Raw genomic sequence first — 19242 nt, 5'->3', positions numbered from 1 at the left:
GTTATTTTGCTTAAAATAACCATAAAACTACTGTAAAATCAACTGTCCCCCCTCAGGGCTGGATAATGTTTCTTTAAAAATCCTGCAGAGAGAACAAATATTCTCTGTTAAACAGATGTTGTGTGATGCACAGTTCATTACTCGGGAATACTGTCTAATTTTCCAAGATGACAACATTTATTGTGTGAATCATAATTGCACCAAAGGAACTGACATTTTCTTCCATACACACAGTATCGAGAAAACTAGCAATACCAGTGTAAACTACCAATAGCTAATTCTTGTAACAATTTCATTGTTTCAATAAGCATTGGTGAACTCAAAGAGTCACCTCAGACAATGCACATGGAAGGGAGTGAGAGTGTTACCTGCCCTTCTCTGACCACCTAGCATAATTGGCCCACATGAAGATATTGTGGGACAGCCACATAAAGCCATAACATATAAATAAAGTCTGCATATGTGAACATCCATATGCTAATTTCATGAAGATGATTTCCCGATAAAATCCAGCAATACAGATGTCCACTGAAGGAAAGGGGATGTTTTGCAATCCACTTCACAACTTTGGACAGTGGGTCACTTCAGTTTGGCACTTTGAACTTTCACCCCAGCAGGAACTCAAATAAGAGTTTTGCTTCAGAAGATTCAATACTTTGTCAGATCAATAATAATGGGCAAATAAACAAATGGCTTTCATTTTCTTATGTTTTATCCAAATTGGATGCCATTTACACAATTTTTAACAATATGCTTCCTTAATCTTTCATTTATTACACTACTATCTTCTATTACTTATTTCAATAACAGTTTTAGACTTTGATTTTTTTTTAAGTACCAGTTACTCCACAGACGACATTGGCTTGTTTGCTTTCTCATTTCTAAATAAGGAAGCAAAAATTATTTTTTTTAAAAAATGGTTGAAGAAAATATCTTTGTAAAGTACAAATAACCACACATTCAACTCTAAAGTGGAGTAGATATCTGGCTAAGAAACTATCAAGACACTCCAAAATCATCTCTCACATCATTCACACATCACTCACTTTTTTCTGTTATCTGATTGCTCACTCACGCATGTTTTAAAAACTCAAATAATGAAAGGTGGTGTTGGAAGTAATCCTAAAAACCTCTTTACACTTGTGGTCTCCCACTAACTACAGTCCCACCACCTGCCAACCAACCATAATGTGAACTCAGCTGACCTAACCATTTGTACCTCACTAATTCTACAGCTGGCTGCCTGTTTCCAGACTTCCTCCCATGCTTTTCTACCTCTGTTCCTGCCACAGGGAAGATAAGGACTGCTGGGTCTACAAATTTGTTGATCTGAAAAGCTGAAGTGTCGGACTATTTATAAATCAGCATTCACCTTGTAAAGATCCACTCATTAGAGAGAGATTTTGGCAGACAGCCTTCTTGTTGAGAACCTACTGATAGATGTAGAGTGAGGTTTAATGCTCCTTCTACAAAACTTCCTACATTCTGATGCAGCCAGAATCCATGCTGCATACTAAGGAAGGACTGCCTTGCTGGGGGGAAAAAAACACTGAAAAAGGATATGAAAATAATACCATTTCCCCATTGTTTGTGTCTCGTACAGTGGTACCTCGGGTTAAGCACTTAATTCGTTCCGTAGGTCCGTTCTTAACCTGAAACTGTTCTTAACCTGAAGCACCACTTTAGCCAATGGGGCCTCCTGCTGCCGCCACGCCGCCGGAGCCCGATTTCTGTTCTCATCCTGAAGCAAAGTTCTTAACCTGAAGCACTATTTCTGGGTTAGCGGAGTCTGTAACCTGAAGCGTATGTAATCTGAAGCATATGTAACCTGAGGTACCACTGTACTTGAAAGAAAGATGCATCTGAAATAAGCATTGCCTTTGCTAATTTTCCAGATATTTTACAGCGACAGTGAGTTTACCATGTGCTTTTGGCTTATACAGTCCCGATGTCAGCATAAATTGTACTGCATCTCCAGGAGCAATAGCATCTCCTCTTGCTGGAAAAACAGAACCATCCAGCAGCTTGGCTCCAATTGCAATTTCTCTGTCCAAGAAGCTGACCAGCTTGTAGGGGCCCTTTCCCAGAACTGTCAAGAGAAGGCAAGGTTACATTTCCTGTTGAATGCCACAAATGCTTGTATCGCACATGTTTATTGGTCAGCTTGTACAGTGGCAAAGAAAACAGCACCATCAAATGACATCAGAACTACGAGTCACGTAAAAGCTGTTAGAGATGTGCAATGTTTGCAAGCTCAGCTTCAAAAATGGTTTTAACCTTTTCTCCCTCTGTCAGGAGGAAAGTATCCGCGTTAGAGTCCTTCCCTATGTTAAAGCCCAGTGCTCATATAGGTGGGGGGGGGGACGACCCCTGAAAACAATCATTTCCATCCCAAACACAAACAACATTAAAGTGGGCTGCTAGCGTGTAAATGCATTGGGAACCAAAAAATGGAACCAATTTGAGAGCAAGAGTCGGACCCTGCAGGCAGGGAGGGTCACCAAAGGTTTTAAGAAAAGCTTGGGCTTGTGGAAAGATTGTTATTTATCTCCCAAAGCTAGTAGGGGCCAAGGGTTGGGCTTGTGCATATCTTAGAGCTACCTTTGGATTTTGGAAGTAACATTCTGTTGTTTCTCCTGAGCCTGAGACCTAAAGGAGAAGGGACTTGCTCTGGAGATTTATGTACCCTAAAGGACATTTTATTTGAGCCCATAGGATCTTTATGATGAAGAGTTGAAAGGATGGGGCATGGATAATTTGCTTCAGACAGTATGAATCATCTGGGGCTAATTTGTCCCACCCATCCCGCTAACTGAAAAAAATTCACAGCACCCCAGATACATATCACAATAGCTAACTTAAGTCCAGCATGCAGACCTTTATCAAATTAAAATGCAGAAGGTGATATCCAATATTAAGTCATATTCTTAGTGGACCCATTGAAATCAATGGACCTAAGTAACTTTAGTCCATTATTTCAGAGCACCTATATTTTATGCAGACAGGATTTGCACAGGTGCCCCAAAGATGTTTCATGAAAAAACAGGGAACAAATCTGATGTACTATTGCAGACCCAGACTAGCACCGTGATCAGGCCCAGTGCTGTCAACATAATGGCAGTGATACTGGTTTGGGATCCATCAGAGACCAGATCAACTCAGCCCCACCCCAGATTCAGCCCCATGCCCAGATTCGGGGAGAGGGGGTGTTCCACAGACTCCTGATGGTGGGAGCAGCAACCAATGGCCTTCCCACCTGCCTGCATGTTCAGTGAGGAGAAGGGGGGGCCAACAGTGACTGTTTTAGCAGGGAAAGCTGAGCAGAGGGACACCTCCACTCAAGCTACTGCAGGCTGCTGTTAAGGGCATTTGGATTGCTCAGTAAGTACTATAAATCAAAATGTATAGTGAATTCTGTAAAAAGCATGCAGCTTATCAATAAACATGTGCTGCCAGACTATCACAAGGCAGGATGTAATTGAAAATCACTAATATGTGCAAAATAATGAATTGGATCTGAATGTCCCTTTCTCTAATGGAAAGTGTCTTCCTCCAATGGGAAACCTGAAGGAAGGACTTTTTCCATTGATGGAAGGAAGTCTTTGGATCCAACTTAGTATATTCAAGCAATATTGAATCAAAATTCACAGCAACTAAAATACTACCTAAGATTTCTTAATTATGCCTTGCCACTAATCTGGAGGGAAAGATGAAGACAAGTGGATGATAGTTTACCACTTGCTAAACATTTCCTATCCCCTTCAGAGGGAAGTGGAGCTGGTACTTAGCACCCATCCTGTCTGGTACACAACAAAAGAAGACCTTAGACCCTCACTGTAGTTTTACTGCACACATTCATATGTTTAGAACAATAACATTATCTGAGGAAAACTCAAAAGAAGTATTAAAGAAATGGAAAACTAAAACAATTTCAACCTGACTTTTTTAGATCCCGCCCCCATTACCTTAGGCTGTAAAGATTGTTTTGGACTCTATAAAAATATATCTAAAATACATAAATATGCCAAACATGGACAGTTTCGTTCTGCACAAGAGAGTCATACGCTTTTAGCTATATAAGAAAATGTACAAGCTGAAAGTGTCAAGTGATGCCTTGTTGATTTCTTACACCAATAATGAATCTGAATATAGTAATAACAGCTAGGGAGAGACTAACAATTATCAAAACTTGCAAATTAGCTCCCTCTTGAGGCCCTTCAGGGGGAAAAACACAGAGCATATCTGGCAATTGCACATTACATCTGAACATTTTCTGCTGCGAGGTGGGAAATGCAACTATTTTATTTTATTTTGTTTATTTTCTTACATTTTTATTCCAAGGTGTAGTAGTAGTAGTAACAAACAGTGGTACAAATAGTAGTAACTAGTAATTCTAAGATATGGAATCATGATGCAACAGTATTAGACGGTACAGTATTAAACATGATACTTGATAAAACTTGATAGTAAATATTAGATAAATAGCAGGAGAGGCAGAAGGAGGCAAAATTCTGGATTTGGCCATTCTTGACTGTTTTATGACCACTCCAGTAATGATGCACCTGTACCAAATCTTGAAGTCATATTCAAGTGGCAAGTGCAGGTCTCTATCTCACAGAAAGCTTTCAAGTGCTGAGGCACACACAGGAGGAACAAGGATGGTAATCTACTACATTTTTTATTACCTTCATACTCTCCTTTGCCTTAGAAATACTGTTCATAATGTGAGATATTAGATGGAGAGTGCAGGGGTGCAACTCGCTCTCAAATGTATGGAATAATTATGTGGATCCAGTGGCGTAGTGTGGGGGGTGTAGGGGGTGCAGGCCGCACCGGGCGCAACATCTGGGGGTTAGGGTTAGGGGGCGCAAATCCACGGGTTAGGGGACGCAAATTACTTGCCTTGCCCCGGGTGCTGACAACCCACGCTACGCCACTGTGTGGATCAGATATAAATTTGATCCACATTTGATCCTGGTATACATTTCAAGGTTAATCAGAACCGTACCTGTATGTTTAAACAGGAATGAATGCTGCTTTGATAAAACTGGATATGAAGTTGTTATTTTATTAAAAGTGGACAGAAAAATACAGAACTGTTTTATCATCAGTTCCCCATGATTTGCTTACCTTTATTGATATATTCGCAATCATAAGCTAAAAGGAAAGGAAAGGAAACAGTGAGCAATATAAATCTGGAACACAACTAGCAGTATGTTCTGTATACATATGGGCATATTTGCACCATCACATTCCATTTTTATTCAGACTGGGAAGAGAAATTAAGACTGGCAAATTAATTAAAAACTCACATACTACTGACTAATAAATCTGATACAGAATGAAGCATAAGCTGCAATGAGCAGATGCTTATCCTCGTGTGACCTCTAGTGGATAAGAATAAGCTTGGTCATACATCTTTGTACATCTTTCCTGCAGAGAGATGAGAAATTGATGTGAATACAACAGCTTTTGCATCTTCTAGAGAAAATGCATAATGCCCAGCTTTGAACTTAACTTTAAAAGACCAGAAAGAAATCTGAATCATTCACACTTCTTGTACTTCTGCTTAAATGGAAAAAAGGTGGAGCTTTTTGCCTTCCACTCACTACCAGTTGAGAGAATTCTTTAAGCACCAATACTCCTTCAACACAACAATGTCCCACTAAGCCTGGATCTCACTGCAGGGAGGATGGCTCACTTAACTAGGATGACCAGCAGAGATTAAGTGATTTGTAAATTCTAGAGAAAGACAGCTCAAGAGATAAACTTCTAGACTGCCATGACTCAATAGGAAGCTATAAAAACAGATCCATCCCTGGCACTGGAATTGATTGAAAACCTGGCCTCGGAGTAAAAAGGCTACAGAACAGGGAATCGGTTCAATTTTCTTCTGCAAAAGGAATAGGGAATCCATAAATGCCTACATTTTCTCACTAGCAAATCAGTAATGCACGCATTGCAGTAATTAAAGCTGGGTACAGACACAAATTCTTCCATTCTATTTCAGCATGCAAAGAGTATTTAAGCATACTTACGACACAATCTCGGAGATCTCCAGTCTACTGTAACTCCTTGTTGACAACATTGATGTGCATAGGCTGAAACACTTGTGCAGAAACACTCACAATCCCCTCCCTGGTTACAACCACATATGTCTGTCAAACAGTTTGAATAAAACCAGGTGACATCAACCTGAAGAAGATAATTATTACTGTAACATATCATTACCTACACAAACATTGGCCACAGCAATCTAAAAAGCAAGTTCCAAAGGATTCTGGCAAGCAGCATTTACTGTTGATTTGTATTAAACAAGTTCATCACTATGTCCTTTCATATATGCCCTGTTGTTTTGCAACATTTGACAGTCCCAGCCTTCACAGGTAAGCAAGGCACTGGGCTTTCATAAGAACAGGGACCTAGAGTCCTTCTCCCTACTTCCCAAAGCCTAGTTAGCACTTTTCCAGCTTTGGGAAAGAAATAGGAGGACTCCAGGACCCTGCCAGAGCCTCATGCATCCTTCCCAAAGTTTCTATATTGTAAACAAGAAAATAAATATGAATATGTAGAATTTATTGGCCTCCTAGCATTTATATACAACATTTATGATAGTTAAAACTGGCACAGATTTAACAATTAAATAACCTTTTTCTTTTCTTCCCTGTGCCACAACTTGGTAATACCTTGTTCCTGGCACTATCAATTCATCAGTCAATGATGCTACACCATTGTACTGTGCTATATATTGGTGCTATATGCTGCTATATCTGATCGCTGCAAACATTTCACATTCCACAGTTAAGATTATTCTATGTTGGGAACATCTTCCTTGCAGTTCTAAAAATAGCAGTAACTGGTAGTAACTGCTCAGGATCATGGAATGGGAAGAGAGGAAAATAATTGCTTCACCTAATTGCTTCAGGTGAAGACTGCACACACTGTCAGCACAATGTGATCACTGCCAGCAGGCTTGGAACCTCACCAAGATAATGTAGAAACACTTTTTATGTGAATTGATGTCTTTATATTGGTAGGTGAGCATGCAGTGCCACAATTTGTGTTCAGACACTGGTTGTATGAACTGTCACCTCCACAGGTCAACACAAATTCCGGGTGGGGACTGCAAACTCATTAGTGTTCCTGAAACATCAGTCTTACAGGTAGCCATATAGAACCCAGTTAGCGTAGTTACTGTGGTTGTTCTTCCTGTCCATCCTAAATGCAACAGACTTTATGATCAAACTGTAAATGCAGGATCAGAGTTCAACATTTTTCTAATATGGAATTCAGGAGCTATACATTAAAAAAACTTAAGAATTATTATTATGCATTAGCAGCTACTTACCACTGGATGGCAAGACTCAAATATTTCACTTAAGAGTATTCCACATTCTTTCTTGGCAAATGGTTCTCTGAGTGGGTTTAAAATGCATGGATGCCGAATGTCAGAGCTGTCAACACACTGAATCCAAAAGCAAAATAATCAACCAGGAGAACATTTTCTTACAAGCAGTATGGTTTTCTAACTTTTAAAATAACCAAGAAGTGTAACATACACTAGGTTCTCTCTCTCTCTCTCTCTCTCTCTCTCTCTCTCTCTCTCTCTGTGTGTGTGTGTGTGTAGCACAGCTGTTCTGAACAGCACACTGACAGTCCCCCATGCATAAACACCTATAACTACAGAAGAATTCACCATGTCTAACTGTCTATAATATGTATAGAGGATTTTCTTACCAGTACCTAAAGTAAAATGACTATCACTGTGCTGCCCATTCTGATTTAAACAGTCACCAGGAGTTGGGATATGGACTCATGCAAACACACACTCACTCACTCACTCACTCACTCACTCACTCTTTAAGAGGCATTGATATACTTCTCCTTTAAAAGCCTACTTTTTTGGTCATGTTGTTCCCCTTATTCCTCCCTGGCCCCATGTACTGAGAGTGGCATATTACTGCTATATGTTTGCCAAAGGGAGTGTGCTGATGGTTGGAAAATCCAACTTAGGTATCATAAAGCTTCTGAAAGTGCCCTCTATTGTCATTTTTTAAAAAGAGCTACATTGGGGTTTGAATAAAAACAAAGTTACACAATAGTACAAACAATGTAATACTTTTAAAATTATAGTTTTTAAACCATTGTTTAGCACTACTATTCAGAACATGAAAGCCAGTAACATACAGTGCAGTTGGTGCTTGATTTTAAATGATAAAGAACTATGTAGTGAAATAGAATGAGTGACCACTCCAATTATTTACCTCTACAGCTGTCCAGCTACTTCCAAATTCTTGTGCATTTGTTAACTCAAAATTTTCTGGAGTTCTCATTTCATTTATTGTTTTTGAATCAAAATTTCCACATAATCCTGTCAGCACACCCTAAAAAGAAGACAAAGTTATTATGACCAACTGGTGGCATTTTGTTTTCTAATCAAAAGTCCTGTAGAAAAATCTCTGTTCCCAAAGGCATATAATCAAGTGCCCAGTAGTGCCCTTCAAATATTCTTAGACTACAACTCTCAATATTTATGACTATTGGTTGTATATTAGACAATATATGACTGTATTTCACCCTAGATATGGCAATGCTCATTATTTACTACAATATTTAATTTATACAATAAATCTAAGCTTCTTCATATGTTAAATATACGACTCATTCTAGCCAAAGCCAAACCCTTGGAAATCCCATTGACTTCAACTGGACTGTTAAGTATAATGCTAAATCTCTCCAAGAAAAATGAATGGGGTTTCAAAGTGCTTAACTGTAACTACATCATACTCATAATTAGATGAGGCAATGTGCTCTTACCTGCCATTGAGGTCCTATCTCTACATGAACAGTTGTTCTTTGATCCCACATTACTGTGATTTGTTCATTGGGAAAGTGAACAAGTGTGAAAAAACCAGCTTTCCATATATGCACTTGCTGCAGTTTGTCTAGGTAACTCAATGGACTCTGTTGGGAAAAGCCAGCCCACACATATTTACTTATTCATTTAAAGCATTTTTATACCATTTCATTAATATATATCACAGCAATACAATATCCACAGCAGTAAGTGTACTGAGTACTAGTGGCCAGGTTTAACAAACATAGAATGAAAGCATAGTGTTGTTCATGCATGCCGTAAAGCTATCACCATAAAGGCCATCATCCAAGAAGTCACAAAGTGATCACAGATAGCTGTGGCATCATCAAAAGTGCCTCGTCTGCTCATCTCAGTGCATGGGCAGATCTATATGGGAGAAGGCACTTTCTCAAAGTAGGATGCCCCAGCAGCTTGTTACAGGTTATTTATTAGGGGTTTATGTGCTCATGGTGGGTTGCTTCAGCGAACTGCCACACAGCTGCATTCTGTACCAGCTGCAGCTTTAAGGGCAACCCCACATAGAGTGTGTTGCATCAATCCAGTCTCATGGTTATTAATACATGGATCACTGTAAAAGGTAAGATAAAGGACTGCTGGGTGATTAAGTCCAGTCAAAGTGACTATGGGGTGCTGCGTTCATCTCACAGTAAAAGCTTGTGTAAACTACATTTAGAAGAACAAGCACTTCAGTGTCTTCTGCACATCTCTCTGGGTTAATACTATTTAATATACGGGTCTGTTTTTTCAAAAGATGTGATGTTTCTTGGCTTGAAAGCATTGTTTAAATTATGCATGCTTAGAGGTTGCTTTGTACCTATGTTTAATGTGCAGGGTCCACTTTGCATTTTCTATGCATGCTGCTTATCACCTTGCTTGACACACACATCAGCACATCCATCATGTGATGTCAGGTGCAAGTATGTGCAGTACAAAACACAAAGGCACTGAAGGGGAAAATATGTATATGTGTACCGGGGCTGGCTCAAGCACAAGGCAAATTGAGGCAGTAGTCAGGTGTGGGAGAAGAGGTTGGCAAACATTTGTAGGCTTGCAGGGTTGGTGAGCAGAGCAAGCAGGGGCAGCAGTCCCTAGTACAGTTATACCTATGTGTCTTTCCCAGTGGCGTAGCGTGGGTTGTCAGCACCCGGGGCAAGGCAAGTAATTTGCACCCCCTAACCTGTGGATTTGCGCCCCCTAACCAGTGGATTTGCGCCCCCTAACCCGTGGATTTGCCCTAACCCCAGATGTTGCACCCGGTGCGGCCGGCCCCCCCTGCACCCCCTACGCTACGCCACTGGTCTTTCCTTCTGCAGTGCTAGAGCTTACCGGATCTCCAGTGTCATCATCAAATATTATGAATGATTTTCCAATGTTAATGAAAATATACTTTCTGCAAATGATCCCAGTGTTAAAGCAATTCACGTTTTCTATGATGATCGATATACTAGTAATTGAGGAACTCTGCAGAAGGGGGAAAAAGCAGCTGGTTGCAACTTGTTGACATTTGATGAAAACCTGTCTAATGTGTCCAATTCTCCAGCCACTCTGATCCCACCCCTTAATGATATCTCTCTCTGGCTCTGAAGATAGAACTCACACAGAGATGGCTGGTGAGGTAGTGCAGCAGGTAAAAAAATGCCACTAGTATTACCTTTTAATGCAAGCTTTATTCAACTTAAAATTTAGAATAAGTAGTATGTTGGTTTTTTAGAAAAAAGCAAAACTTTTTTTTAAAAAAACAAAAAACCCTCAAAGTCTTACCTTAACCAGGTAAACCTTACAATTCCCAATGTAATCAAAGGAAAGTCCATCGAAAGTTCTGTAATGGCGGTCTCCATACGTAGTACACATTGATGGGCAAGGATGGAAAGTGCATTCAAATGACCCATGATAGCAGATGCTGGTGATGGTGGAAAGAAAATCAAGAGATATAATTTCAAAAGTAATCGTAATTATCAATGCACAAATAAGTCTGTTAATTTTCTGTGAAAGCAAAACGCATTGACACTCCTCCTGATCCAGAAATCCAGTTCGGACACAAAGTTGTTGCACATGCAACCAATCCATACATTTCAGTGAATGGATAAGATGCACATGCATAAAGCAATGTGTGTGAATTCTGCTTCTCGTCCCAGATTGCTGGACCTAATTGAATGCTGCAGTGCCAGACAACAAAAACCTCCTAGCATCCCACTTTGGGAAGAATAAAAATTTTGCTGATTCCATGTGAAATTATATAATCATCTGAATTATAATATATTGTAACACTAAACTGAACACATGTAAAGTAAAAACTCAAAATGAAAAGTAGGAAATAAATGAAACTACCTGAAAATATTACCAAAAAAATCATAGAACTGTATCCAATTACATAATAGATCACATAACAGATCCATGGAAATAATGGTCATGGCTAACTTGGCTCCATTAATGTCACTGGATCTGCTCTGAGCATGACTTAGGCTGATACAACTAATACAAAATATCAAAAATAAATGCCACATTGAAAAATAGATATACAGTGGTATTGTGAAGGTGTTGTTTTTTTAAAATCTACACATGTATTTATAAAAATGAAATACAATTAGTCCAGTTTCATTAACACATACAGTTATACATTCACTGGATATCCATTAATAACAAAATCTATTCTTATTCAGTGTGATGTTAGTCTAATATCCATTTCAGCATCAACATGAGATATGAACAATAATCAATAATACATATTTACTATAGGACGATTCATTACTCGGAGAGACAATGCCCCCATGATTCTGGACAAATAGAAACAATAGAGCATGTGCTTCTCCAGTGCCCATATTATAGACACATCCGAATTAGCCTCATCTCCCCACTACTCCATAAGTACCCAGGGCGCACAGGACAGTTCTATACCTCTCTGCTGCTTTCAGATGCCAACCTTGCTACAACATACAATGTTGCTGGGTTCTGCATAGCAGCATTCAACATTCATTGGTTGATGACTGCACCACAAACTAGATTTAATGAACACTCATATCAGAGTGCTTTGTAAATTGATAGTCATAGCCACTTATATGCCCTTTTATGGTCTTCCACATCAATTTAATGCTCCCTTCTTTTAACTTCTTACAGTCTTTTATATATACCTTCTGTTTTAATAATTTTAGCTCTCCAAAACGTTTTACAGATTTTGCAAATGATTGTACCCCACCCTACTTATGCTGGTCTATGACCATAATAAAGGTTTGATTAATTGATAAATATTTACATTCTACCAAACTCACCTTGAGTATCTTGTAAAACATATTGGGAAAAACATATCACACTATTACAAGCATTCTATTCATACAAGCTTGCCAGACAAAATTATCCCCCATCCCCCTACACGCTGTTTTGGGAGTTCTCCTGACCCCTTCAAGCCAAATTGGGAGGAGAGGGTAAGACCCTTTGACCCTTCCCTTGCGCTGGGCTTTCACTGATAGAGCTTGTTAGGTGAATCCTGCCCACTGAGCTTTCTTCTATAAACAACGTGGATATTGCTAGTGTATTGGTGGATAATTGGAAGTTTATACTGTGGTGAAGATTCCCTTCTTGACAAGATCAGAAAATAAATACTAACGATCTAATTATCCTCTTGCCTGTTATATTATTAATGACTGGGTTTAGACTTCTCAACTAATACATTATGCTGTTTCAGAATTACAGCAAGCCCTTCATGACATCCTCTACAGGGAACGAATTTTTGTGTGTGCAAACAATTATTGAAAGTGAAAAGTGTACAGGCCTTGGGGACCAAGGGAGGTAACATGGGGTCACTTTACCTTCCTGCCAAGTAGAGATGGCTTGTAAGTCGCTTCACCAGTCGGCCAAAGGGCTACAAATGTCTTCTAGAGCAGATACTGAGAACCTGACAAGAGGCAGAGGCAGTCAGTCAGCACAAGGCTGGATTGGGCAAAGACATCCAGACAAGGCATTGACTAGTGCTGACTGGACCAGCCTAGATTACTTTAGGCCCTATAGAATTGTGCAGGCCCAGTGGTAACCAGATGGAACAAATTAGCCAAACTGGTCAACAGGGGTTAAGATACTGTTAAGATACAGTGTGGGGGTTGCAACACTCTGTAATACTTCTGCTATCAGTCTAGATGATGGGAAGAAGAGGCATAAGATGGGGTATTATTTCCAAGATTTTAGAAGTCACACATTTGTTTGTTGTATGGAAACACCAGCATATCACTGGTTCAGAAAAATGGGTGGATAGTGAAGCACCTTGCTTAAGAACTACTGTATGAGTATAAACCACTGTTAAGCAAATGATGCTGTAACAGGATTTGTTTATTTGGGTTTTAGTCCAAATATGAAAAAGGCAAGGAGAAAATAAGGTGATTTATGAAAGGAGACTAAGATACATCTTTAAAATATGTATGTATATTTGGAAGTGGGAACTAATCTAGGAAAGGTAGTTAATATTGTGTTTGGATGTTAAGGGAAAACTATACATTACAGGCTACTTAATGCAATAGTCCCCTATGACTTCGTTTTTAGAAAAAAGTGAAGCAGCTTTGAAAGGAAGGTGTTTGGCAGAAGCAGATGCTTCACAATAATGGTGGAATAGTGTGGTGCAATAGTGTGATTACCTGACCTCCCAGCAGTTGAGTCTCTGCTGCTACAGGGAGAGAGAAGTGTATGAGCAAGGAGACAGGAATGTCAGTGCAGTGCAAATGAACCAGAAGGAGTGCTAGATTGGCTCTGTCAGTGCATTTGCAATGTGCTCCTTCCCGACACCTTGCCTTGTCCCCTCCCCTCCAGGTAGGTAGGAGTGACTCTGCTGTCAGAAGGTCAGTTGTCACTGCATCATCTTTCACAGGTGCTTCACCTTTCCCAGACTCCAAATCAGTCCTCTGGAGTTTTTACACTGGTTAATTTATAATTTTTTACCCATAGCTATCCATCATTTTCCCAATGCATAATTTGGTTATTAAAAACAATTTTAAGATGTTTATTTTTAAAAAATCACTTAAATGCCGGTATATGCATTTAAATACTGAAATAGGAAAAAAACAAAACAGCAATTTAGAACCAGAATAGTATAGTTGCATTTATAACATGAGATTTTCTTTTTTAAAGTTTCTACTCACCATGTATGGCAGGAAGAAATTACTTTATCCCCAGGAAAGTACTCTTTGCCTTTCCAAGAACACGGGCATTCATCTGGCTTGAAACATGCATCGCCATGTTTAACAAGGCTATAAAAAACATCAAATAGAAACTCATTGTCAATTATATTTTTAAATTTATGTAAATTTGAAGAAACAGTTTGCATACATATATTCCTGGTTGCCACTGAATAATTCAACTGAGCATGGGTGGGGGCATATGCTTGTGAAACAGAGCATTGATGTCACAGTCACGATCAGACAGGTACCCATGATGTAAGCATTGCTATTACTTTTGCCCTAGTTTTGATACTTGAGGGGTTTAAGAACATGTCTTATTTCTCTTAATGTAAGCCAATTTAACCTATTTTTAATACTGTGTTTTAATGTTGTTACTTGCCCTGAAACCTTAGGATGAAGGGTGGGAAATAATAGCTATTATGATTAACAGCTAAAAGTGTTTTAAAATATGCTCTCCCTCACCAAGAGATATCATTTCAATTACTCCTTTTCAAAACATTTATTAAACACTGCATTTTGTTGCTGGTTTAACCATCACAGTCACCTAAGCTTCTCTGCGATAAAAAAAGAATTTAACAAATTTGCAGTAATAATTCCCCCCCCCCCCCCCGTCTAGCATCTTCTACAGTCGTCTAGAAAAGTCCTCTAGATTAGAAAAAAAGTTAGCCAGTGAACATTTCAAGTATTGGTACTGGATAATCAGTGCCAGGATAACAAATACATCTTTTTACAAAGTCTTTGGCATGATGACTGTTTTGGTCAATGTCTAGACATAAATGCAACCTAAGATTTCACAGGAGCACTTTTATAAAAAGATGAATCACTCTTTTGTAAACTGTGGAGCAATAATAGCCAAAGCTTTCCTGAGTGTGTTTGCTTTCTCTAATTTTACAAGTTATCTAGAAAATGTTTACTGAGAAGGCAGTAACTTTTTCCAAAAAACAACATTTATATTAAACTTTAAAACTATAATTTTATTTAAAGCCTGTTGGGAGTTGCTGTACCATTTCAAGTTCTGCGTCAATTTCTTGGATGGAAAGTGAACTACAAAGCCGAAAATTCCCACTGGTTTAAGCTACCAACTAAGTAGGCCACATTTAGAGACAAAGAGCATCACTTTGACAAGGTGAGACCAAAGTGCAAGTTTCATGTCTGTAATATTACCCTGCATAAAACAAGTGTTAACAGCTTTCTCTCTTGGAAAGCCAAGCAGCCAGATTGATTACAATGATCTAAGAACTCAAAAAAACAAAACAAAATGCCATTTTGACATTTTGGCAGGTGGTCTCCACACCTCAAAATGAATATTGTATAGCTGGAAAAGGTTCAGAAAAGGGCAACCAAAATGATCACGGAGCTGGAACAATTCCCTTATGAGGGAAAATTACAACATATGGGACATTTTAGTTCAAAAAGTAAGCAAGAGGGGTGGGGGCGGGACATAATATAGAAATATGATTAATGTGTAGAAAGCACACAGACATAACTTTTTTCTTTCTCTTCATAATGCTAGAACCTTGGCCCAGCTACTGAAGCTGCATGCTGAAAAATTGTAGCTAGACAAGGAGATGCCTCTTCACACAGTGCATAATTAGACTATTAAATTCACTACTATAAGATGTAGTAATGGTCACCAGCTTCAATGACTTTAAAAGGATTTTAGAGAAATTCATGGAGGATATCAATGGCTTCTGTGTGCCACCTCAGTATCAGAGGTGGTATGTCTCTGAATACCAACTACTTCAAAGCACAAGCATGAAATGTGCTATTGCTCCCATATCATCCTTGAGGGCTTCCCATGGACATCTGGACAAGATGAGCCTTTGGTCCAATACAGCATGACTTTTAGGCACTTACTACAAATGACTTTATTTCTATTATATGTCAAGGTTCAATATGATACCTACAAACGAACTGAAATGATGGACCTTTTCATAGACCCTATTACTGAGCTTAGGCATGATTTAATTTCACTGGCATCTCAATCATATGCCATTTATCAGCCCCTACTATTAGCAGCAGTTACCAACCACACACATGAACACGCACAGAACAGAAACTGAGAGGAACAGCGTTGAAGAAAAACATCTCACCTACACTCATCACCAAGGGCCACTTTAGATATTCTGAAGAAGCAATGACAGAGGAAGAGTGTATGATTCTTCCACACATTTCCCTTTAGGAGATAGTCTCACATTACCCCTCATTAAAATTTAGCACTTTTAAAGTAAAAACTTAATATTGCCAACTTGGTAAAATGAGACTTTCACATTATTTTTAGTTGATCATAGATCAATCTTATGCCAGCTCATCACTTAACAGGAGAAGGCAAGCCTGGATGTTGTTAAAGGCAAGTCATGATACATTTATAGTAAATTCTGTTTATTACTATGATCAGCTAAGCTATAAACCTCTACACACCTCCCTATCAGTAAGCCTTACACAGTGGAGCTTACTTCCACGCAAATAGGCATAGGCTTGCACTGCAAGTATCAAAGAAATTCTATGGAAAGGCTATTAAAGAACGAATGATCTAGCAACTGGAGGATGCACACTTAAAATGAAGGTTATTGTCGAGCTTTTGAACTAAATACGTAAAATACCATTCCTTCAATCCTGCATCATTTTTAAAAGACAACAGCCCATTTGAATTTATAAAATACACTGCAGATATGCAGACTGTTCATTTTACCGCAAGGACAACAGAAGAGTACTGCTGTCACAAAAGGTGGTTAAAAGAAATTACATTCTGTCTGTGTTATTACATTCTGTCTATGTTATTACATTCTGTCTATGTTAACTTCATTAACTGCACAATCTTAATCATGTCTATTTAGAAATAAGGTCTACTGAATTCAATAGGACTTATTCCCAATTAAGTGGGGTTAGGCTAGCATAATTCTCTCTGGCTATTGATAAGAAACATTCTTGGGCTCCATTAAAATCATTATTTTCTTGTATAAATTAGAAAGTGATGATTTTTCTTTTCTTTTTTAAAACAAACCTTTCAGGAATTCATTTAAGCTTCTTATAAGTTATTTGATCTGCTATGCCACCTGTTTTACAATGAGAAATATTTTTTCTTTTGAGATGAGAAAAAAGCAAGCAGAATATTCTGAGAACCTTATTTTCATTATTCTTGCAACATTATTCTTGCAAAAATACCATGGACAGTGCCAAAGTTCAGAACTGGAGGAGGGAGGTCCATAATTGTGAACCTAGGTGTATTCAGCTTCTTTTGAGCTGAACACAAGCTCTACTGGAGATTTCCCCAGTGCCATCACTTCCCATCACTGCAAATGCCTCTTTTCATTCCCTCTTTTAACTGACAATATCTTCATTACACTATGGCTGGCATCTGGAACGGCAGTCATCCAAGTGCCAAGAATCCTGGAAATGTAATTTCTCAGGACATCTGAGAGACAATTTTAAGAACTTAGTAAGGCACCCTGGAAATTTTGATTGATCTGTTAGATTTGTTACCTGCTCTTCACCCAAAGACCCTGACAGGTTATATAGAAAGATGAAACACATGCATTCATAGTAAAAGCAGCAGAGGTGGCGGCATCAGTAAATATCTCACCCTATCCCTCCCAATACCTGGATAAAAAGGCGCATCTTGACCTACTGGCAAAAGCTGTATAGTGACACTTTAATACATAGCTCAGATGGAAGACACACACACACACACACACACACACACACACACACACACTTCCAGTTGCTCCATCTGCACAAGCATTTCAGCTTGCCAAATGGAACAACCCCCGTTTTTCTCCCCCTGCATGCTGTTTTCGGGGTTCTCCCAAACTGGTCAGAGCCAATTTGGGAGGCAGACACACATGAGGGGATGGGAACCCCCACTGCATAAGTGGAAGTCCTTGAGCGGGGCTTCTGCTGACAAGGTTGGTTAGGTGAATCCCACCCAAATTCTTCATACAGAGATACTGCTTTTAATAAAACGGACCCTCTGTGGAAAAGATACCCAGTCTGGATGTCTCTATACCAGCCTTAACCAAACTGGTGCCCTCCAAACCTAAACCATGATGCCTTCTTAATAAAGATGTGCAACTGATTCCATAGTTAAAACAGTTCCTGTTTGGGAGGAACTGTTGGGAGTTGTAGTCCCAAACATCCAGAGGGCACCAGATTCATTCCTGAAGATATTGAGTGAGTTCTACAATGGGTACAAACGCCCCATGGAAAAGATAACAAAGCTGCACAACTCCACAGGAATAAGAATGGACTGGAGGTTGTTTAATCAATGGAGGCTTCTTAACACTGCTTCATTGCATGATGCTTGCTTTTTGATGTCCAGCATATGACAAGATGGGAGGAGGGTGAAGCATCCCCTTGCCTCTGCTGCCAAAATAACTTGAGCTAGCCATAGTCATCAAATGTCTTTGACTTCTTAAAAGGCAGAAGGCCATACTACCAAATGTACACTAGGTGCTGAAGTGGCCATAGGTTTTATACTAGTAGGATAAAATTGAACCTGTGTTTGTCTTTACTTACCCCTGAGGACACATGCATCCTGAAAAACAAGGAAGATGTGCCGATATAGTGAGGTTTAGCAGTTGGTTTTCACATGTTCTCTCCCGGCCAAGCTCCATAGTTTGTGGATTACTGCAGTTTACATAGATCTGGTCATCTGGGCAGTCATGAACTACAACAACAGAAGACACACATACATCATATTTAGTTTGCTCTTTACCATAAAACCCAAAGCACCCTCTTTAAAGCTAAAGCCTAGCCAGATTCCTCCATTTTGTATTTATACATTTGGTCTTCAGTCCTACACATCTACTTCTTTAGAGAGTTTTTGTCCCTCTCTCATCACACTAATAACTCCAGGCCATCTGACAAAACTGACTGGAGGAGAGTCATGACTCACGATGGACAACTAAAACTACTTCCTCACACATTTCATCATTAATTTATGGAATTTGATGTTATGGGTTGTGGTAGTGGGCAGGCCAGTAGTTCGTATAATTTTAAAAGCGGTTTAGACAAATACATGGAGGAGAAATCTATCAGGGACCACTAATCCTAACTGCTGTGTAGAACCTCAAGGTTTAGAGTCAGTATACCTCTGACTACCAGTTACTGGGGAACAAACCAAAACGGTACACTAAAAATGAGCAAGATAATCCAAACCACAGTCGAGAAGTGGCAAGTCATGACAGAGAGGCTGAGCCAATAGCC

The 19242-nt window shown here is 39.2% G+C and overlaps 1 protein-coding gene across 1 annotated transcript in view; it reads right to left on the bottom strand.

Annotated features, from left to right (window-relative positions):
• The window catches only part of OTOG (otogelin), a 99616-nt gene that overhangs the window by 46267 nt on the left and 34107 nt on the right, over positions 1–19242 (bottom strand). Inside the window, exons 23-32 of the mRNA XM_053392867.1 lie at positions 18553–18703; positions 13999–14106; positions 10640–10778; positions 10205–10339; positions 8818–8964; positions 8265–8384; positions 7349–7465; positions 6039–6195; positions 5131–5157; positions 1922–2089 (exon numbers count right to left, since the gene is read on the bottom strand). Of these exons, the coding sequence (XP_053248842.1) occupies positions 1922–2089; positions 5131–5157; positions 6039–6195; positions 7349–7465; positions 8265–8384; positions 8818–8964; positions 10205–10339; positions 10640–10778; positions 13999–14106; positions 18553–18703 (1269 nt within the window). The remainder of the gene's footprint in view (positions 1–1921; positions 2090–5130; positions 5158–6038; positions 6196–7348; positions 7466–8264; positions 8385–8817; positions 8965–10204; positions 10340–10639; positions 10779–13998; positions 14107–18552; positions 18704–19242) is intronic.

This window comes from Podarcis raffonei, chromosome 1 (genome assembly GCF_027172205.1).
Source record: "Podarcis raffonei isolate rPodRaf1 chromosome 1, rPodRaf1.pri, whole genome shotgun sequence".
Lineage (NCBI taxonomy): Eukaryota > Metazoa > Chordata > Lepidosauria > Squamata > Lacertidae > Podarcis > Podarcis raffonei.
Note: the sequence above shows the minus strand (reverse complement) of the source record. Positions and strands in the feature narration are given on the sequence as shown.